Raw genomic sequence first — 14,269 nt, 5'->3', positions numbered from 1 at the left:
GGGGTGTCTCAGTAGTCACACACCCAAACGTGTCACCAGTGGGTGGAATCTCAGCAGCTGGGGGGTCCTCATGTCATGAGTGGGGGGGGTATCTCAGCAGCCTCACACATGTCACGAGTGGGGGGGTCTCAGCAGCCTCACACATGTCACGGTTGGGGGGTCTCAGGAGCCACATGCACGTCACGAGTGTGTGGGGGGGTCTCAGCAGCCACACACCCCCGTGTCACAAGGTTTAGGGTGAGTGGTGGGGGTTTCAGCAGTCACACACACGTGTCATGAGTGGGGGGGGTCTTAGCAGCCTCACACACGTGTCACAAGTGGGGGGGTCTCAGCAGCCACACACACACACATGTGTCATGAGTGGTGGGGGTCTTAGCAGCCTCACACACGTGTCACGAGTGGGGGGATCTCAGTAGCCAGACACCCCCCATGTCACGAGTGGTGGGGGGGTCTCAGCTGCTACATACACACACGTGTCATGAGTGGGGGAGTCTCAGCAGCCTCACACCCCCCCCCAGTATTACAAGTGGTGGGGGTCTCAGCAGCCTCACACATGTCACGAGTGGGGGGGGGCTCAGTAGCCAGACACCCCCACGTGTCACGAGTGGGGGTTGTCTCATCAGCTCCCCACCCCCTGTCCCTAGCAGGGGGACAGCCGTGCTCTCAGCAGCCCCCCCCCACCCGTGTCACGAGCAGGGGTGGCCCCAGCCATCCCTCCTTGTCCCCAGGGACACGCTGTCCCCTGGGAGTGTCCTGTCCCGGCCCCGCCACCCCCGGGAGGCCCCATGCCCGGCAGCAACCTCTGGCCCCGGCCAAAGTTGGCTGCGGGTGCCCACGGTGTCACGTGGAGTGAGGACACCAGAGCCACCAGAGCTACCGGAGCCATCGGAGACACCGGAGCCACCAGAGCCACCAGAGCACCCGGACCCACCGGAGTCACCGGAGCCACCAGAGCCCCCGGTGGCATCAGAGCCACCAAACCCACCGGAGCCACCGGAGTCACCAGAGCCACCAGAGCTACCGGAGCCATCGGAGACACCAGAGCCCCCGGACCCACCGGAGTCACCGGAGCCACCAGAGCCCCCGGTGGCATCAGAGCCACCAAACCCACCGGAGCCACCGGAGTCACCAGAGCCACCAGAGCTACCGGAGCCATCGGAGACACCAGAGCCCCCGGACCCACCGGAGTCACCGGAGCCACCAGAGCCATCGGTGTCACCGGAGCCCCCGGAGCCACCAAACCCACCGGAGTCACCGGAGTCACCGGAGCCACCGGAGCCACCAGATCCACCGGTGTCACCGGAGCCCCCAGAGCCCCCGGAGCCACCAGAGCCCCCGGTGGCATCAGAGCCACCGGAGCCCCCAGAGCCACCAAACCCACCGGAGCCACCGGAGTCACCAGAGCCACCGGAGCCACCAGAGCCCCCGGAGCCACCGGGGTCACCGGAGTCACCGGAGCCCCCAGAGCCACCAGAGCACCCGGAGCCACCGGAGCCACCAAAGCCACCAGAGCCACCAGAGTCACCGGAGCCACCGATCCGGGAGCAGGCGGGCAGAGGGATGGAGGGACAGAGGGACAGGTGGGTGAGGGGAGGGATGGGTGCTGGGGGGGACAGGGAGGTCCCCTCCCCATGGGAGGGGCTGGGTGGCCCTGTCCCCCCCTGGACCCAGAGAGGTGGCTCTGTCCCCAGATCCTGGGCTCAGGTGGCTCAGGTGTCCCATTCCTATAGATCCCAATCCCAGGTGTCCCAGTTCTCCCAGTCGTCCCAGTTGTCCCAGGTGTCCCATTCCTATAGATCCCAATCCCAGGTGTCCCAGTTCTCCCAGTCATCCCAGTCCCAGGTGTCCCTGTTGTCCCAGGTGTCCCATTCCTATAGATCCCAATCCCAGGTGTCCCAGTTCTCCCAGTCATCCCAGTCTCAGCTGTCCCAGTTGTCCCAGGTGTCCCATTCCTATAGATCCCAATCCCAGGTGTCCCAGTTCTCCCAGACATCCCAGTCTCAGCTGTCCCAGTTGTCCCAGGTGTCCCATTCCTATAGATCCCAATCCCAGGTGTCCCAGTTCTCCCAGTCATCCCAGTCTCAGCTGTCCCAGTTGTCCCAGGTGTCCTATTCCTATAGATCCCAATCCCAGGTGTCCCAGTTCTCCCAGTTGTCCCATTCCCATATGTCCCAGTCCCAAGTGTCCCTGTTCCCCATGTCCCTACCCGAGGTGATCCTGTTGTCCCAATCCCATATGTCCCTGCCCAGCTCTCCCAGTTCCATATATCTCTGTTCCCACTATCCCTGTCCCAGGTGACCCAGGTGACAGAGTCCCATCTGTCCCAGTCCCAGATGTCCCAGTCCCAGCTGATCCTGGTGTCCCAGTCATCCCAGTCCCATATATTCCAGTCCTAATGCCCCAGATGTCCCAATCCCAGTTGTCCCAGTCCTATACATTCCAGTCCCAGGTGTCCTATATGTCCTAGTCCCATATGTCCCAGGTGTCCCAGTCCCAGTGTCTCATGTGTCCAACTCCCATATATCCCAATCCCAGTTGTCCCAGTCCTATATATCTCAGCCCCAAGTGTCCCAGTCCCATGTCCCAGTTGTCCCAGTCCAAGGTGTCCCAGTTGTCCCAGTCCTATACATTCCAGTCCCAAGTGTCCTGTATGTCCTAGTCCCATGTGTCCCAGTTGTCCCAATCCCAGTGTCCCAGTCCCATATATCCCAGTGTCCCATGTGTCCCAGTTGTCCCAGTTGTCCCAATCCCAGTGTCCCAGTCCCATATATCCCAGTGTCCCATGTGTCCCATATGTCCCAGTTGTCCCAATCCCAGTGTCCCAGTCCCATATATCCCAGTGTCCCATGTGTCCCATATATCCCATGTGTCCCAGTTGTCCCAGTCCCATATATCCCAGTGTCCCATGTGTCCCAGTTGTCCCAGTTGTCCCACCCCCAGTGTCCCAGTCCCATATATCCCAGTGTCCCATGTGTCCCATATATCCCAGTTGCCCCACTCCCAGTGTCCCAGTCCCATATATCCCAGTGTCCCAGTCCCATATATCCCAGTGTCCCATGTGTCCCAGTTGTCCCACTCCCAGTGTCCCAGTCCCTTTATGTCCCCATCCCAGTGTCCTACTGAGACCAAAGGGCCCCCTCAAATGTGTCCCCCCCCCCGGCTGTCCCAAACCCCCTCTGGGTGCCAGGTCCTTGGGGGGGGGTTCTCATCCACCAACCCCACCCAGGGACCCCCAGCAGCCCCTCTGGGTCCCCGGGGTGGGGGGGTGGGGACATGAGGGGGGTGCAGGGATTTATTTTTTTGGGGGGGGGGGGTGATGGGTACAAGTCTGGGGGAAGGGAAGCAGTGGGTGCAGGATGAGCCCAGATGGGTGCAAGGGGTTTCGGGGGGGTTTTTTTGGGGGTGGGGGGTGCAAGGTGGGTGCAGGGTTTTGGGGGAGGGTGCAAATATGGGGGGGGGGGGGGAAAAGGATGCAGCTTTGGGTGCGGGATGAGCCCAGGGTGGGGGCAAGATGGGTGCAAGGGTTGAGTTTGGGGTTTGGTGGTTTTTTCTGGGGGGGTGCGAGGTGGGTGCAGGGTTTTGGGGGGGGGAGGGCACAAGTTTGGAGGAGGGTGGGTGCAGAGTTGGGTGCAGGATGAGCCCAGGGTGGGGGTGAGATGGGTGCAAGGGGCTTTTTTTCTTTTTATTTTTCTTTTTTTTTCTTTTTTTTTGGGGGGGGTAGTGGGGGGTGCAGGGTTTTGGGGGGACAAATTGTGGGGGGGGACACAAAGGATGCAGCTTTGGGTGCGGGATGAGCCCAGGGTGGGGGCAAGATGGGTGCAAGGGTTTGGGGGGTGCAAGGTGGGTGCAGGGTATTTTTTTTGGGGTGGGGGGAGTGGGTGCAGGTTTGGGTGCTGGGCAGGTTCCCTCCCTGCCCCTCTCCTCACTCCCTGTCCCCCCCCCACCCCACTCAAAACCAGCAGGAGGTGGGTGGGAGCCCCCCTGGAGCTGTTGCCCACCCCAGCCCTGACCCTGGACCGGGCCAAGGTTCGGAACAACGCGGAGCGGATGCGGGAGCGGTGCCGGGAGCTGGGGCTGCGCCTGCGCCCGCACCTCAAGACACACAAAACACTGTGAGGGCGGCCCCCAGTACTCCCAGTAGCCTCCCAGTATCCCCCCAGCAGCTCCCCAGCACCCCCCAATTGGCACCCCCTAGCCCCCAATCTCCCCCAGTATCCCCCAGTACCCGTCCCATCTCCCCCAGAGTCCCCCAATGTCTCCCTAGTCTCCCCCAGTACCCTCCCAGTATACCCCAAACTCCCCCAGTAGCCCCCAATACTCATCCTGCCTCCCCCAGTCTCCCCCAGTACCCTCCCAGTATCCCGCCATCTCCCCCAGTACCCTCTAATACCCATCCTGTCTCCCCCAGTATCCCCCAATGTCTCCCCAGTCTCCCCCAGTACCCTCCCAGTATACCCTAATCTCCCCCAGTACTCCCCAGTACCCATCCCATCTCCCCCAGTCTCCCCAGTACCCTTCCAGTATCCCCCCATCTCCCCCAGTACCCTCCAATACCCATCCCGTCTCCCCCAGTACCCTCCCAGTATACCCTGAACTCCCCCAGTACCCCCCAATACCCGTCCCATCTCCCTCAGTATCCCCCAGAATCTCCCCAATCTCCCCCAGTACCCTCCCAGTATCCCCCAATCTCCCCCAGTACTCCCCAGTACCTATCCTGTCTCCCCTAGTCTCCCCCAGTACCCTCCCAGTATATCCCGAACTCCCCCAGTAGCCCCCAATACCCATCCTGCCTCCCCCAGTCTCCCCCAGTATCCTCCCAGTATCCCCCCAGCAGCTCCCCAGCACCCCCCAACTGGGACCACATATCCCCCAATCTTCCCCAGTACCCCCCAGTACCCGTCCCATCTCCCTCAGTATCCCCCAGTATCTCCCCAATCCCCCCCAGTACCCTCCCAGTATCCCCCAATCTCTCCCAGTAAACCCCAGAATCCCCCAGCACCTCCCCAGTTATCTCCCAGTACCTCCAACATCCTCCCAGCAGCCCCCAGTATCCCTCTGCATCCCCCCTCTTCCCCACCACCCCCCCAGTATCCCCCCAGTATCCCACTTTCCTCCACAGTCCTCGCTCTTCTCCCCAGTATCCCCATGATCCTACCCAGTATCCTCCATCCTCTCCCCAGTATGCCCCTCTCCCGCCAGTATCCCCCCTTTCTTCCCCAGTAACCCCCACTTCCCCCCCAGTATCCCCCACTCCTCCCCCAGTATCCCCCACTCTCCTCCCCAGTATCCCCCACTCCCCCCCCCAGTATCCCCCACTCTCTCCCCCAGTATTCCCCACTCTCCCACCAGTATTCCCCACTTTCCCCCCAGTATCCCCCCACCCCCCCTCCCAGTATCCCCCACTCTCCCCTCCAGTACCCTGCCTCCTCCCAGTATCCCCCCACCTCCCTCCCCAGTATTGCCCACTCTCCCTCCCAGTATTCCCCCTTTCTTCCCCATTAACCCCCACTTCCCTCCCAGTATCCCCCAATTTTCCCCACCAGTATCCCACACTCCCTCCCCAGTATTCTCCACTTTACCCCAGTATCCCCCGCTCTCCCCCCCAGTATCCCCCCACCTCCCTCCCCAGTATCCCCCACTCCCTCCCCAGTATTCTCCACTTTCCCCCAAGTATCCCCCACTCTCCCCCCCAGTACCCTCCCTTTTCTTCCCCAGTATCCCCCACTCCCCCCCAGTATCCCCCACCATCCTCCCCAGTATCCCCCACACTCCTCCCAGCATCCTCCCCTCCTCCCCAGCATCCCCCACTCCCTCCCAGTATCCCCCACTCCCTCCCAGTCCCCCCCCCTCCTCCTCCCAGCACCCCCCTCACCCCCTTCCCTCCCCAGTGAAGGTGCCCATTTGGCCACTGGTGGCACTGGCCGGGGACTGGTGGTCTCCACACTGGCTGAGGCTCAGTTCCTGGCTGCCGGGGGCTTCGATGACCTCCTGTACGGCCACCCCCTGCCCTGGGGGGGGACACAGCTCCAGGACTGCGTGGCCCTGGCCAAGAAGCTCCAAGCCTTCCAGGTCCTCCTGGACAACCCCCAAGCCCTGGACCTCCTGTGCCAGCACCCCCTGCCCCCCGGGAAGAAGTGGTTGGTTTGGCTCAAACTCGACTGTGGGAATGGCAGAGGTGGGTGAGCACCCCCCAAAAAACCAGAAACTGTGTCTGTGTCCCCCCCCCAACAAAAAAAACAACCCACCAGGGATAGGGTGGGGGGATGTAGAGATGGGTCTGCCCCATGGGGTGCTCATCCAACCAGCCCCAACCAGCTCCGTGGGGTGGGATGCCCCATGGCCCCCCCATCTCCAACCAGGGTGGGGTGTTTAAGACCCCCTCCCCAAAATCATTCCCCAAGGATGCTCCATAGGGGTGAAGCCCCTTGGCCCCCCCAGCCCCACCATCTCTACAAGGATGAGGTGTTTAAGACCCCCTCCCCAAAGTCATTCCCCAAGGATGCTCCATGGGGTGGGATGTCCCATGTGCCCCCAGTCCCCCCATCTCCAACCAGGATGGGGTGTTTAAGACCCCCTCCCCAAAGTCATTCCTCAAGGATGCTCCATGGGGTGGGATACTCCCTGTCCCCCCCCAGCCTCATCATCTTCAACCAGGAGACCCCCAAATTCTTCTTCAAGGATGCTCCATGGGGGGGGACACCCCATGTCCCCCCAGGTCCCCCCCATCTCCAACCAGGATGGGGCATTTAAGCCCCTCCCCAAAGTCATTCTTCAAGGATGCTCCATGAAGTGAAGCCCCCTGTCCCCCCCAGTCCCACCATCTCTACGAGGATGGGTTGTTTAAGACCCTCTCCCCAAAATCATTCCTCAGGGATGCTCCATGGGGGGACACACCCCATGTCCCCCATGTCCCCCCCATCTCCAACCAGGATGGGGCATTTAAGACCCTCCCCAAAGTCATTCCTCAAGGATGCTCCATAGGGGTGCAGCCCCCTGTCCCCCCCAGTCCCACCATCTCCAACCAGGAGACCTCCAAATTCTTCTTCAAGGATGCTCCATGGGGTGGGATGTCCCATGTGCCCCCAGTCCCCCCATCTCCACAAGGATGAGGTGTTTAAGACCCCCTCCCCAAAGTCATTCTCTAAGGATCCTCCATGGGGTGGGATGTCCCATGGCCCAGCGTCCCCACCAGGATGCAGGGGGGGAAAGTCATTCCCCCCACACACACTAAAACTCATCCCTCAAGGATGCTCCATGGGGTGGGATACTCCCTGTGCCCCCCCAGCCTCATCATCTTCAACCAGGAGACCCCCAGATTCTTCTTCAAGGATGGTCCATGGGGTGGGACACCCCATGTTCTCTCAGGTCCCCCCCATCTCCACGAGGATGGGGTGTTTAAGACCCCCTCCCCATAGTCATTCTTCATAGATGTTCCATGGGGTGGGATGCCCATGTCCCCCCCCCATCTGCACTAGGATGGGGTGTTTAAGGCCCCCTCCCTAAATTCACTCCTCAGGGATGCTCCATGGGGTGGGATGTCCCATGGCCCAACGTCCCCACCAGGATGCAGGGGGGGAAAGTCATTCCCCCCCCCACTAAAACTCATCCTTCAAGGATGCTCTGTGGGTTGGGACTCCCCATGTCCCCCCCAGGGTTTAAGACCCTCCCCAAAGTCATTCTTCAAGGATGCTCCATGAAGTGAAGCCCCCTGTCCCCCCCAGTCCCACCATCTCTACGAGGATGGGGTGTTTAAGACCCTCTCCCCAAAATCATTCCTCAGGGATGCTCCATGGGGGGGGACACCCTATGTTCCCCCAAGTCCCCCCCATCTCCAATCAGAATGGGGCATTTAAGACCCTCCCCAAAGTCATTCCTCAAGGATGCTCCATAGGGGTGAAGCCCCCTGGCCCCCCCAGTCCCACCATCTCCAACCAGGAGACCCCCAAATTCTTCTTCAAGGATGCTCCATGGTGTGGGGCACCCCATGTCCCCCCAGGTCCCCCCCATCTCCAACCAGAATGGGGCATTTAAGACCCTCCCCAAAGTCATTCCTCAAGGATGCTCCATAGGGGTGCAGCCCCCTGTCCCCCCTAGTCCCACCATCTCCAACCAGGAGACCCCCAAATTCTTCTTCAAGGATGTTCCATGGGGTGGGATGTCCCATATCCCCCCCCAGCCCCACCATCTCCAACCAGAAGACCCCCAAATCCTTTTCAAGGATGCTCCATGGGGTGGGATGCCCATGCCCCCCCTTGCCCCCCATCTCCAACCAGGACACCCCCAAAGTCATTCTCCAAGGATGCTCCATGAGGCAGAGATGCCCCATAAGCCCCCCCAATGGGACATTTCATCCCCACCACCCCCAAACCCCATTCCCCCCCCCAAAATCTGCTCCATGGTGTGTGTGTGTGGGGGGGGGGGGGATGCTCCACCTCTCCTCCTCACCCCTCCCCAAGATGGGGTCCTCAAGCTCCCTCCCCCCATCTTGGGGACACTCCTGGACTTCCCTTGTCCCCCCCCCAGCGGGTGTCCGTCCCACTGACCCCGGTGCCCTCAGCCTGGCCCGGGCCATCGCCGAGGTGGCACCTGAGGAGGTGACACTGGTGGGGGTCTACGCCCACTGTGGGGACACCTACACCTGCCGGGATGTCCCTGAGGTCCAAGCCATCGCCAGGGCCACCACTGCTGCTGTCATCGACTTTGTCACCAAGTGAGTGACCTCAGCCCCAGGGATCAGATCAGAGTTAAAAAGATTTTTATTTTTTTTTTTAGGTTTTTTATTATTTTTTTTTTAATTTATTTGAGGTGTGAGTGGGGGGGGAGGTTGAGCCCAAGGTGTTGTCCCCAAGTTGTCCCCACCCCACCCCATAAACCCTCCAAGCTTTGGCTGTCAATGCAAATCAAGCCCCTCATAAACCCAGGGCCCACAAAGCCCCCCCGGGGAGCTGGAGGATGTTGGTGGCTCTGGGTCACCTTTGATGTGGGTTTGGTGGGGGGGTTGTCACCTCCCCCCCCTTGCCATGTGTCACCCTTTCATCTCTGTGGGGTTCCTGGTGGGAACTGGGGATGGATGGTGGGAACTGGGGGATGGATGGTTCCTGCTGGTGGGAATTGCAGAGAGGGGGGGAGGGTACTGAGACCCCCACCCCTCCAAAAAGGGCCATGTGCCACCAGCATCCCAGCCTGGAGTCTCCTGTCCCCCCCCCCCAGCTGCCTGTGACACCATTTAGTGATGGGGAAACTGAGGCACACAGCATCCCCTTGGATTAGGGGGGGGAGGGGGGCAGAGGGAACATCTGGGCTGTGGGACACATCTGGGAAGTTCCTGAGGACATCTGGGGGGGGTTTGGAACATTTTGGGGTGGTCCTCAGGAACTTCTGGGGGATCTCTGGCACATCTGGTGGCACCTGGGACCATCTTGGAGGGGTCTCCAGCACATCTGGGGGAGGTCTCACACATCTGGGGGAGGTCTCACACATCTGGGAGTTCCCACAAACATCGGGGGGCTCCCAGAAAAGTTGGGGAGGTGTCCAGGGGGGGGTCCTGTGGCACATTTGGGAGCTGCCAGGCACAGGGGGGAGAGGTTTGGCACATCTGGAAGGGTCTTCAGCTCCTGGGGGGAATTCTGACACATCTGGATGGCTTCCTAGGATGTCTTGGGACCTTCCTGGCACATCTGGGGAGGGCTCTGCCACAGCTGGGTGGCTCCTCTGAACATCCAGGGGGTTCCCTGAGCCATCCCTGCCTTCAATCCCACTCCTGGGGCACCCAGGGGTGATGGCCCCACCTCTGCTGCTGCTCCCCATGGTTCCTGGGGTGATGGATCCATCTGTGGTCCTGCTCCATGGGGTGTTGGACCCATCTCTGGTCCTGAAATATGGTGACAAGGGATGATGGAGCCATCTCTGGTCCTTCTTCCCATGGTTCCTGGGGATGATGGATCCATCCATCTCCCATCCTGCTCCCCATGGTTCCTGGGGATGATGGATCCATCCATCTCCCATCCTGCTCCCCCTGGTTCCTGGAGGTGATGGATCCATCTCCCATCCCTCTCCCCATGGTTCCTGGGGTGATGGATCCATCTGTGGTCCTACTCCTTGGGGTGTTGGACCCATCTTTGTTCCTGCAATGTGGTGACCAGGGATGATGGATCCATCTCCCATCCTTCTCCTCATGGTTCCTGGGGGTGATGGATCCATCTCCCATCCCACTCCCCACAGTTCCTGGGGTGAGGGATCCATCTCCCATCCTTCTCCTCATGGTTCCTGGGGGTGATGGATCCATCTCCCATCCCACTCCCCACAGTTCCTGGGGGTGATGGAGCCATCTCCCATCCTTCTCCCCATGGTTCCTGGGGTGATGGATCCATCTGTGGTCTTGCTCCATGGGGTGTTGGACCCATCTCTGGTCCTGAAATATGGTGACAAGGGATGATGGAGCCATCTCTGATCCTTCTCCCCATGGTTCCTGGGGGTGATGTTCCCCCTGGCCATTCCCTGCCCACTCAGGAGGTCCCATGTCCCCCCAGGCTGCGGGAGATGGGTGTCCCTTGTCCCCAGGCCAGCATTGGCTCCACACCTTCCTGCAGCCACCCGGTGCCAGAGATGTCCCAGCTCACCGAGGTCCACCCGGGCAATTACCTCTTCTATGGTCAGTGGGGTCCAGACCCTCCCAAACCTTGGTGGGGAAGTCCCTCTACAGAGGGGGGACACATCCCAGCCTGGCTTTGGAACCCCCCCAACCACCCCCTTCTTTTCCCAGACCTCCAGCAGACCCTGCTGGGTTCCTGCCAGCTGGAGGAGGTGGCCATCCGTGTCCTCACCAGGGTCGTTGGGCACTACCCCCATCGGAACCAGCTCCTGGTGGACTGTGGTTGGGCTGCCCTCAGCCTCCACGGGTGGGACCAAGGACCCATGGGCTGTGCTGCCATCGAGGGACACCCCCAGCTCAGGTGGGGGCTGGGGTCACCTTGGGCTGGAGACCCCCCCCCAAGCAGCAGGAGGACACGGAGCTGCTGGAACCAGTGCAGAAGAGCTGCTGGGAGGGCTGGAGCAGCTCTGGAGCCAGGCTGAGAGAGTTGGGGGTGTTGAGGCTGGAGAAGAGAAGGCTGCAATGGGGAGACCTTAGAGCACCTTCCAGTGCCTGAAGGGGCTCCAGGAAAGCTGGGGAGGGACTTGGGACAAGGGCCTGGAGGGATGGGAGCCTGCGAGGGGGAAGGGTTTGGAGCTGGGAGAGGGGAGATGGAGAGGAGATCTTGGGCAGGGAGGGAGGGAGGGACAAATGGTTTGGTTGGACTTGGTGATCTCAAAGGTCCTTTCCAGCCATGACCATTCTGTGATTCTCAGGTGTGGGACATGGGTTAGTGGTGGCCTGGAATAAGGTGATGTCCTGGATGGGCTGGAGTGGGATAGGACAAGGGGGAAGGGTCTCCAGGTGCAAGAGGGGAGATGGGGATGAGATCTGAGGGAGGAATTGTTTGGGGTGAGGGTGCTGAGCCCCTGGGTGCCCAGGTTGCCCCCAGAAGCTGTGGCTGCCCCATCCCTGGCAGTGTTGAAGGTTGGATGGGGCTTGGAGCCCCCTGGGCTGGGGGAGGGGTCCCTGGATAAGTTTTGAGGTCCCTTCTGGGTCCGATGTCCCCACAGGCTGGTGGGGCTGACACAGGAGCACGGGCAGGTGGAACCCATCAGTGGGCAGTTGGATTTTGGGAGCTTCCCCTTGGGCACCATCTTGGCTCTCATCCCTTTCCACGTGAGTACCAAGCCCCCCACTCCCCCACCGTGTCCCCATCCTACCCACCATCCCAACAGATGTCCCCATGCCCCCCACCATCCCACAAGATGCCCCCCACCATCCCAACAGATGTCCCCATGCCCCCCACCATCCCAAGAGATGTCCCCATGTCCCCCACCATCCCAACAAATGTCCCCATCTCCCCCACCATCCCAAGAGATGTCCCCATGCCCCCCACCATCCCAACAGATGTCCCCATCTCCCCCACCATCCCAAGAGATGTCCCCATCCCCCCCATCATCCCAACAGATGTCCCCATGTCCCCCCCCATCCCAAGAGATGTGTCCCCCCCCCAGGCCTGTGCCACGGCTGCCATGCACCCCGTGTACTACGTCCACGCGGAGGGGAAGGTGGTGGAGCTCTGGCACCCCGTCCGTGGGTGGTAGGGGGGAGATGGAGAGACCCTACAGCCAGAGAGCTGGCACCCATGGGACCCTGAGAAGATGGAGAGACCCTGAGCCCCTGGAGACCCCAAACTGCTGGAGACCCTGAGCCCCTGGAGACCCCAAACTGGTGGAGAGAGACCCTGAGCCCATGGAGACCCCAAAATGATGGAGATCCCAAACTGATGGAGACCCCAAACTGGTGGAGAGAGACCCTGAGCCCATGGAGACCCCAAAATGATGGAGACCCCAAACTGATGGAGACCCCAAACTGGTGGAGAGAGACCCTGAGCCCATGGAGACCCCAAAATGATGGAGACCCCAAACTGATGGAGACCCCAAACTGGTGGAGAGAGACCCTGAGCCCATGGAGACCCCAAAATGATGGAGACCCCAAACTGATGGAGACCCCAAACTGGTGGAGACCCAGTGACCATGGAGACCCGAAACCAATGGAGACCCCAGACTGATGGAGCCTCTGAGCCCCTGGAGACCCCAAACTGGTGGAAAGAGACCCTGAGCCCACGGAGATCCCAAAATGATGGAGACCCCAAACCAATGGAGACCCCAAACCAATGGTGACCCAGTGACCATGGAGACCCCAAACTGGTGGAGACCCTGAGCCCGTGGAGACCCCAAACTGATGGAGACCCCAAAGCAATGGAGACCCTAAACCAATGGGGACCCTGAGCCCATGGAGACCCCAAACTGATGATGATTCTGAACTGATAGAGACCCCAAGCTGATGGAGACCCCAAACTGATGAAGACTCTGCAGCCATGGAGACCCCGAGCTGAGGGAGACTGAGTGATGACCCTGAGCCAATGGAAACCCTTGACTGAGGGAGACCTCAAACTCATGAAGACCCCAAACTGGTGGGGACCTTGCACCCATGGAGACCCCCAAACTGGTGGAGACCCTGAACTGGTGGAGACCCTGAGCCCATGGAGACCCCAAATTGATGGAGACCCCAAACTGATGGAGAGAGACCCTGAGCCCATGGAGACCCCAAACCAATGGAGACCCCAAACTGGTGGAGACCCCAGACTGGTGGAGACCCTGAGCCCATGGAGACCCCAAACCAATGGAGACCCCAAACTGGTGGAGACCCTGAGCCCGTGGAGACCCCAAAGCAATGGAGACCCTAAACCAATGGGGACCCTGAGCCCATGGAGACCCCAAACTGATGATGATTCTGAACTGATAGAGACCCCAAGCTGATGGAGACCCCAAACTGATGAAGACTCTGCAGCCATGGAGACCCCGAGCTGAGGGAGACTGAGTGAAGACCCTGAGCCAATGGAAACCCTGGACTGAGGGAGACCCCAAACTCATGAAGACCCCAAACTGGTGGGGACCTTGCACCCATGGAGACCCCCAAACTGGTGGAGACCCTGAACTGGTGGAGACCCTGAGCCCATGGAGACCCCAAACTGGTGGAGACTCTGAGCCCATGGAGACCCCAAACCAATGGAGACCCCAAACTGGTGGAGACTCTGAGCCCATGGAGACCCCAAACCAATGGAGACCCCAAACTGGTGGATAGAGATCCTGAGCCCATGGAGACCCCAAACTGGTGGAGACCCCAAACTGGTGGAGACCCTGAGCCCATGGAGACCCCAAACCAATGGAAGCCCCAGACTGGTGGAGACCCCAAACCAATGGAGACCCCAAACTGGTGGAGACCCCAAACCAATGGAGACCCCAAACTGGTGAAGCCCCCGAGGCTCTGGAGCCCCCATCCCACCTGGAGCCCCTGTGTCCCCCCAGCCCCCCCGGGTCAATAAATCCGATTTCTCCCCTTCCAGCCCCATTCCTGGGTGGGGTGGGGGGGTCAGGAGGGGACACCGAACCCCCCGCTGGGCCCAGTTGGTCCCGGTGGGACCGATACCCCCGAACCCCCACGGAACACGGAGGGGGCGGAGCTTCCCGGTGGCCACGCCCCCAGCGCCGATCAACCAATGGGGGAGCGACCCGCCCGGCCCGGCCCCGGGGAACCGCGCCCACCGAGACAGCCGAGCGGAGCCGAACCGGACCGAGCGGGGCCGAGCGGAGCCGAACCGGACTGAGAGAAGCCAAGAGGAACCGAACGGCC

The 14,269-nt window shown here is 60.8% G+C and overlaps 1 protein-coding gene across 4 annotated transcripts; it reads left to right on the top strand.

Moving 5' to 3' along the window:
• The first annotated feature begins 768 nt into the window (after nt 1-768).
• Nucleotides 769-13,926, top strand: LOC103534388 (D-threo-3-hydroxyaspartate dehydratase). 4 transcript variants are annotated; one of them, XM_030444924.1, is made up of 11 exons: nt 769-1,254; nt 1,309-1,341; nt 1,387-1,419; nt 1,456-1,580; nt 3,960-4,112; nt 5,889-6,175; nt 8,524-8,710; nt 10,530-10,651; nt 10,763-10,952; nt 11,644-11,749; nt 12,088-13,926. In XM_030444924.1, the coding sequence occupies exons 4-11, from the start codon at nt 1,561-1,563 to the stop codon at nt 12,175-12,177; spliced, it is 1,155 nt and encodes a 384-aa protein (XP_030300784.1). In that variant the 5' UTR covers nt 769-1,254; nt 1,309-1,341; nt 1,387-1,419; nt 1,456-1,560; the 3' UTR covers nt 12,178-13,926. The 4 variants fall into 4 exon arrangements, with proteins under 4 accessions (XP_030300784.1, XP_030300783.1, XP_030300782.1 ...); XM_030444923.1 differs by having other exon boundaries at nt 769-960; nt 1,286-1,341; nt 1,396-1,580; XM_030444922.1 differs by having other exon boundaries at nt 769-960; nt 1,286-1,341; nt 1,387-1,580; nt 3,963-4,112.
• Nucleotides 13,927-14,269: the final 343 nt, after the last annotated feature.

The sequence above is a fragment of the Calypte anna genome, chromosome 2, assembly GCF_003957555.1.
Source record: "Calypte anna isolate BGI_N300 chromosome 2, bCalAnn1_v1.p, whole genome shotgun sequence".
In the NCBI taxonomy this organism is placed as follows: domain Eukaryota; kingdom Metazoa; phylum Chordata; class Aves; order Apodiformes; family Trochilidae; genus Calypte; species Calypte anna.
Note: the sequence above shows the minus strand (reverse complement) of the source record. Positions and strands in the feature narration are given on the sequence as shown.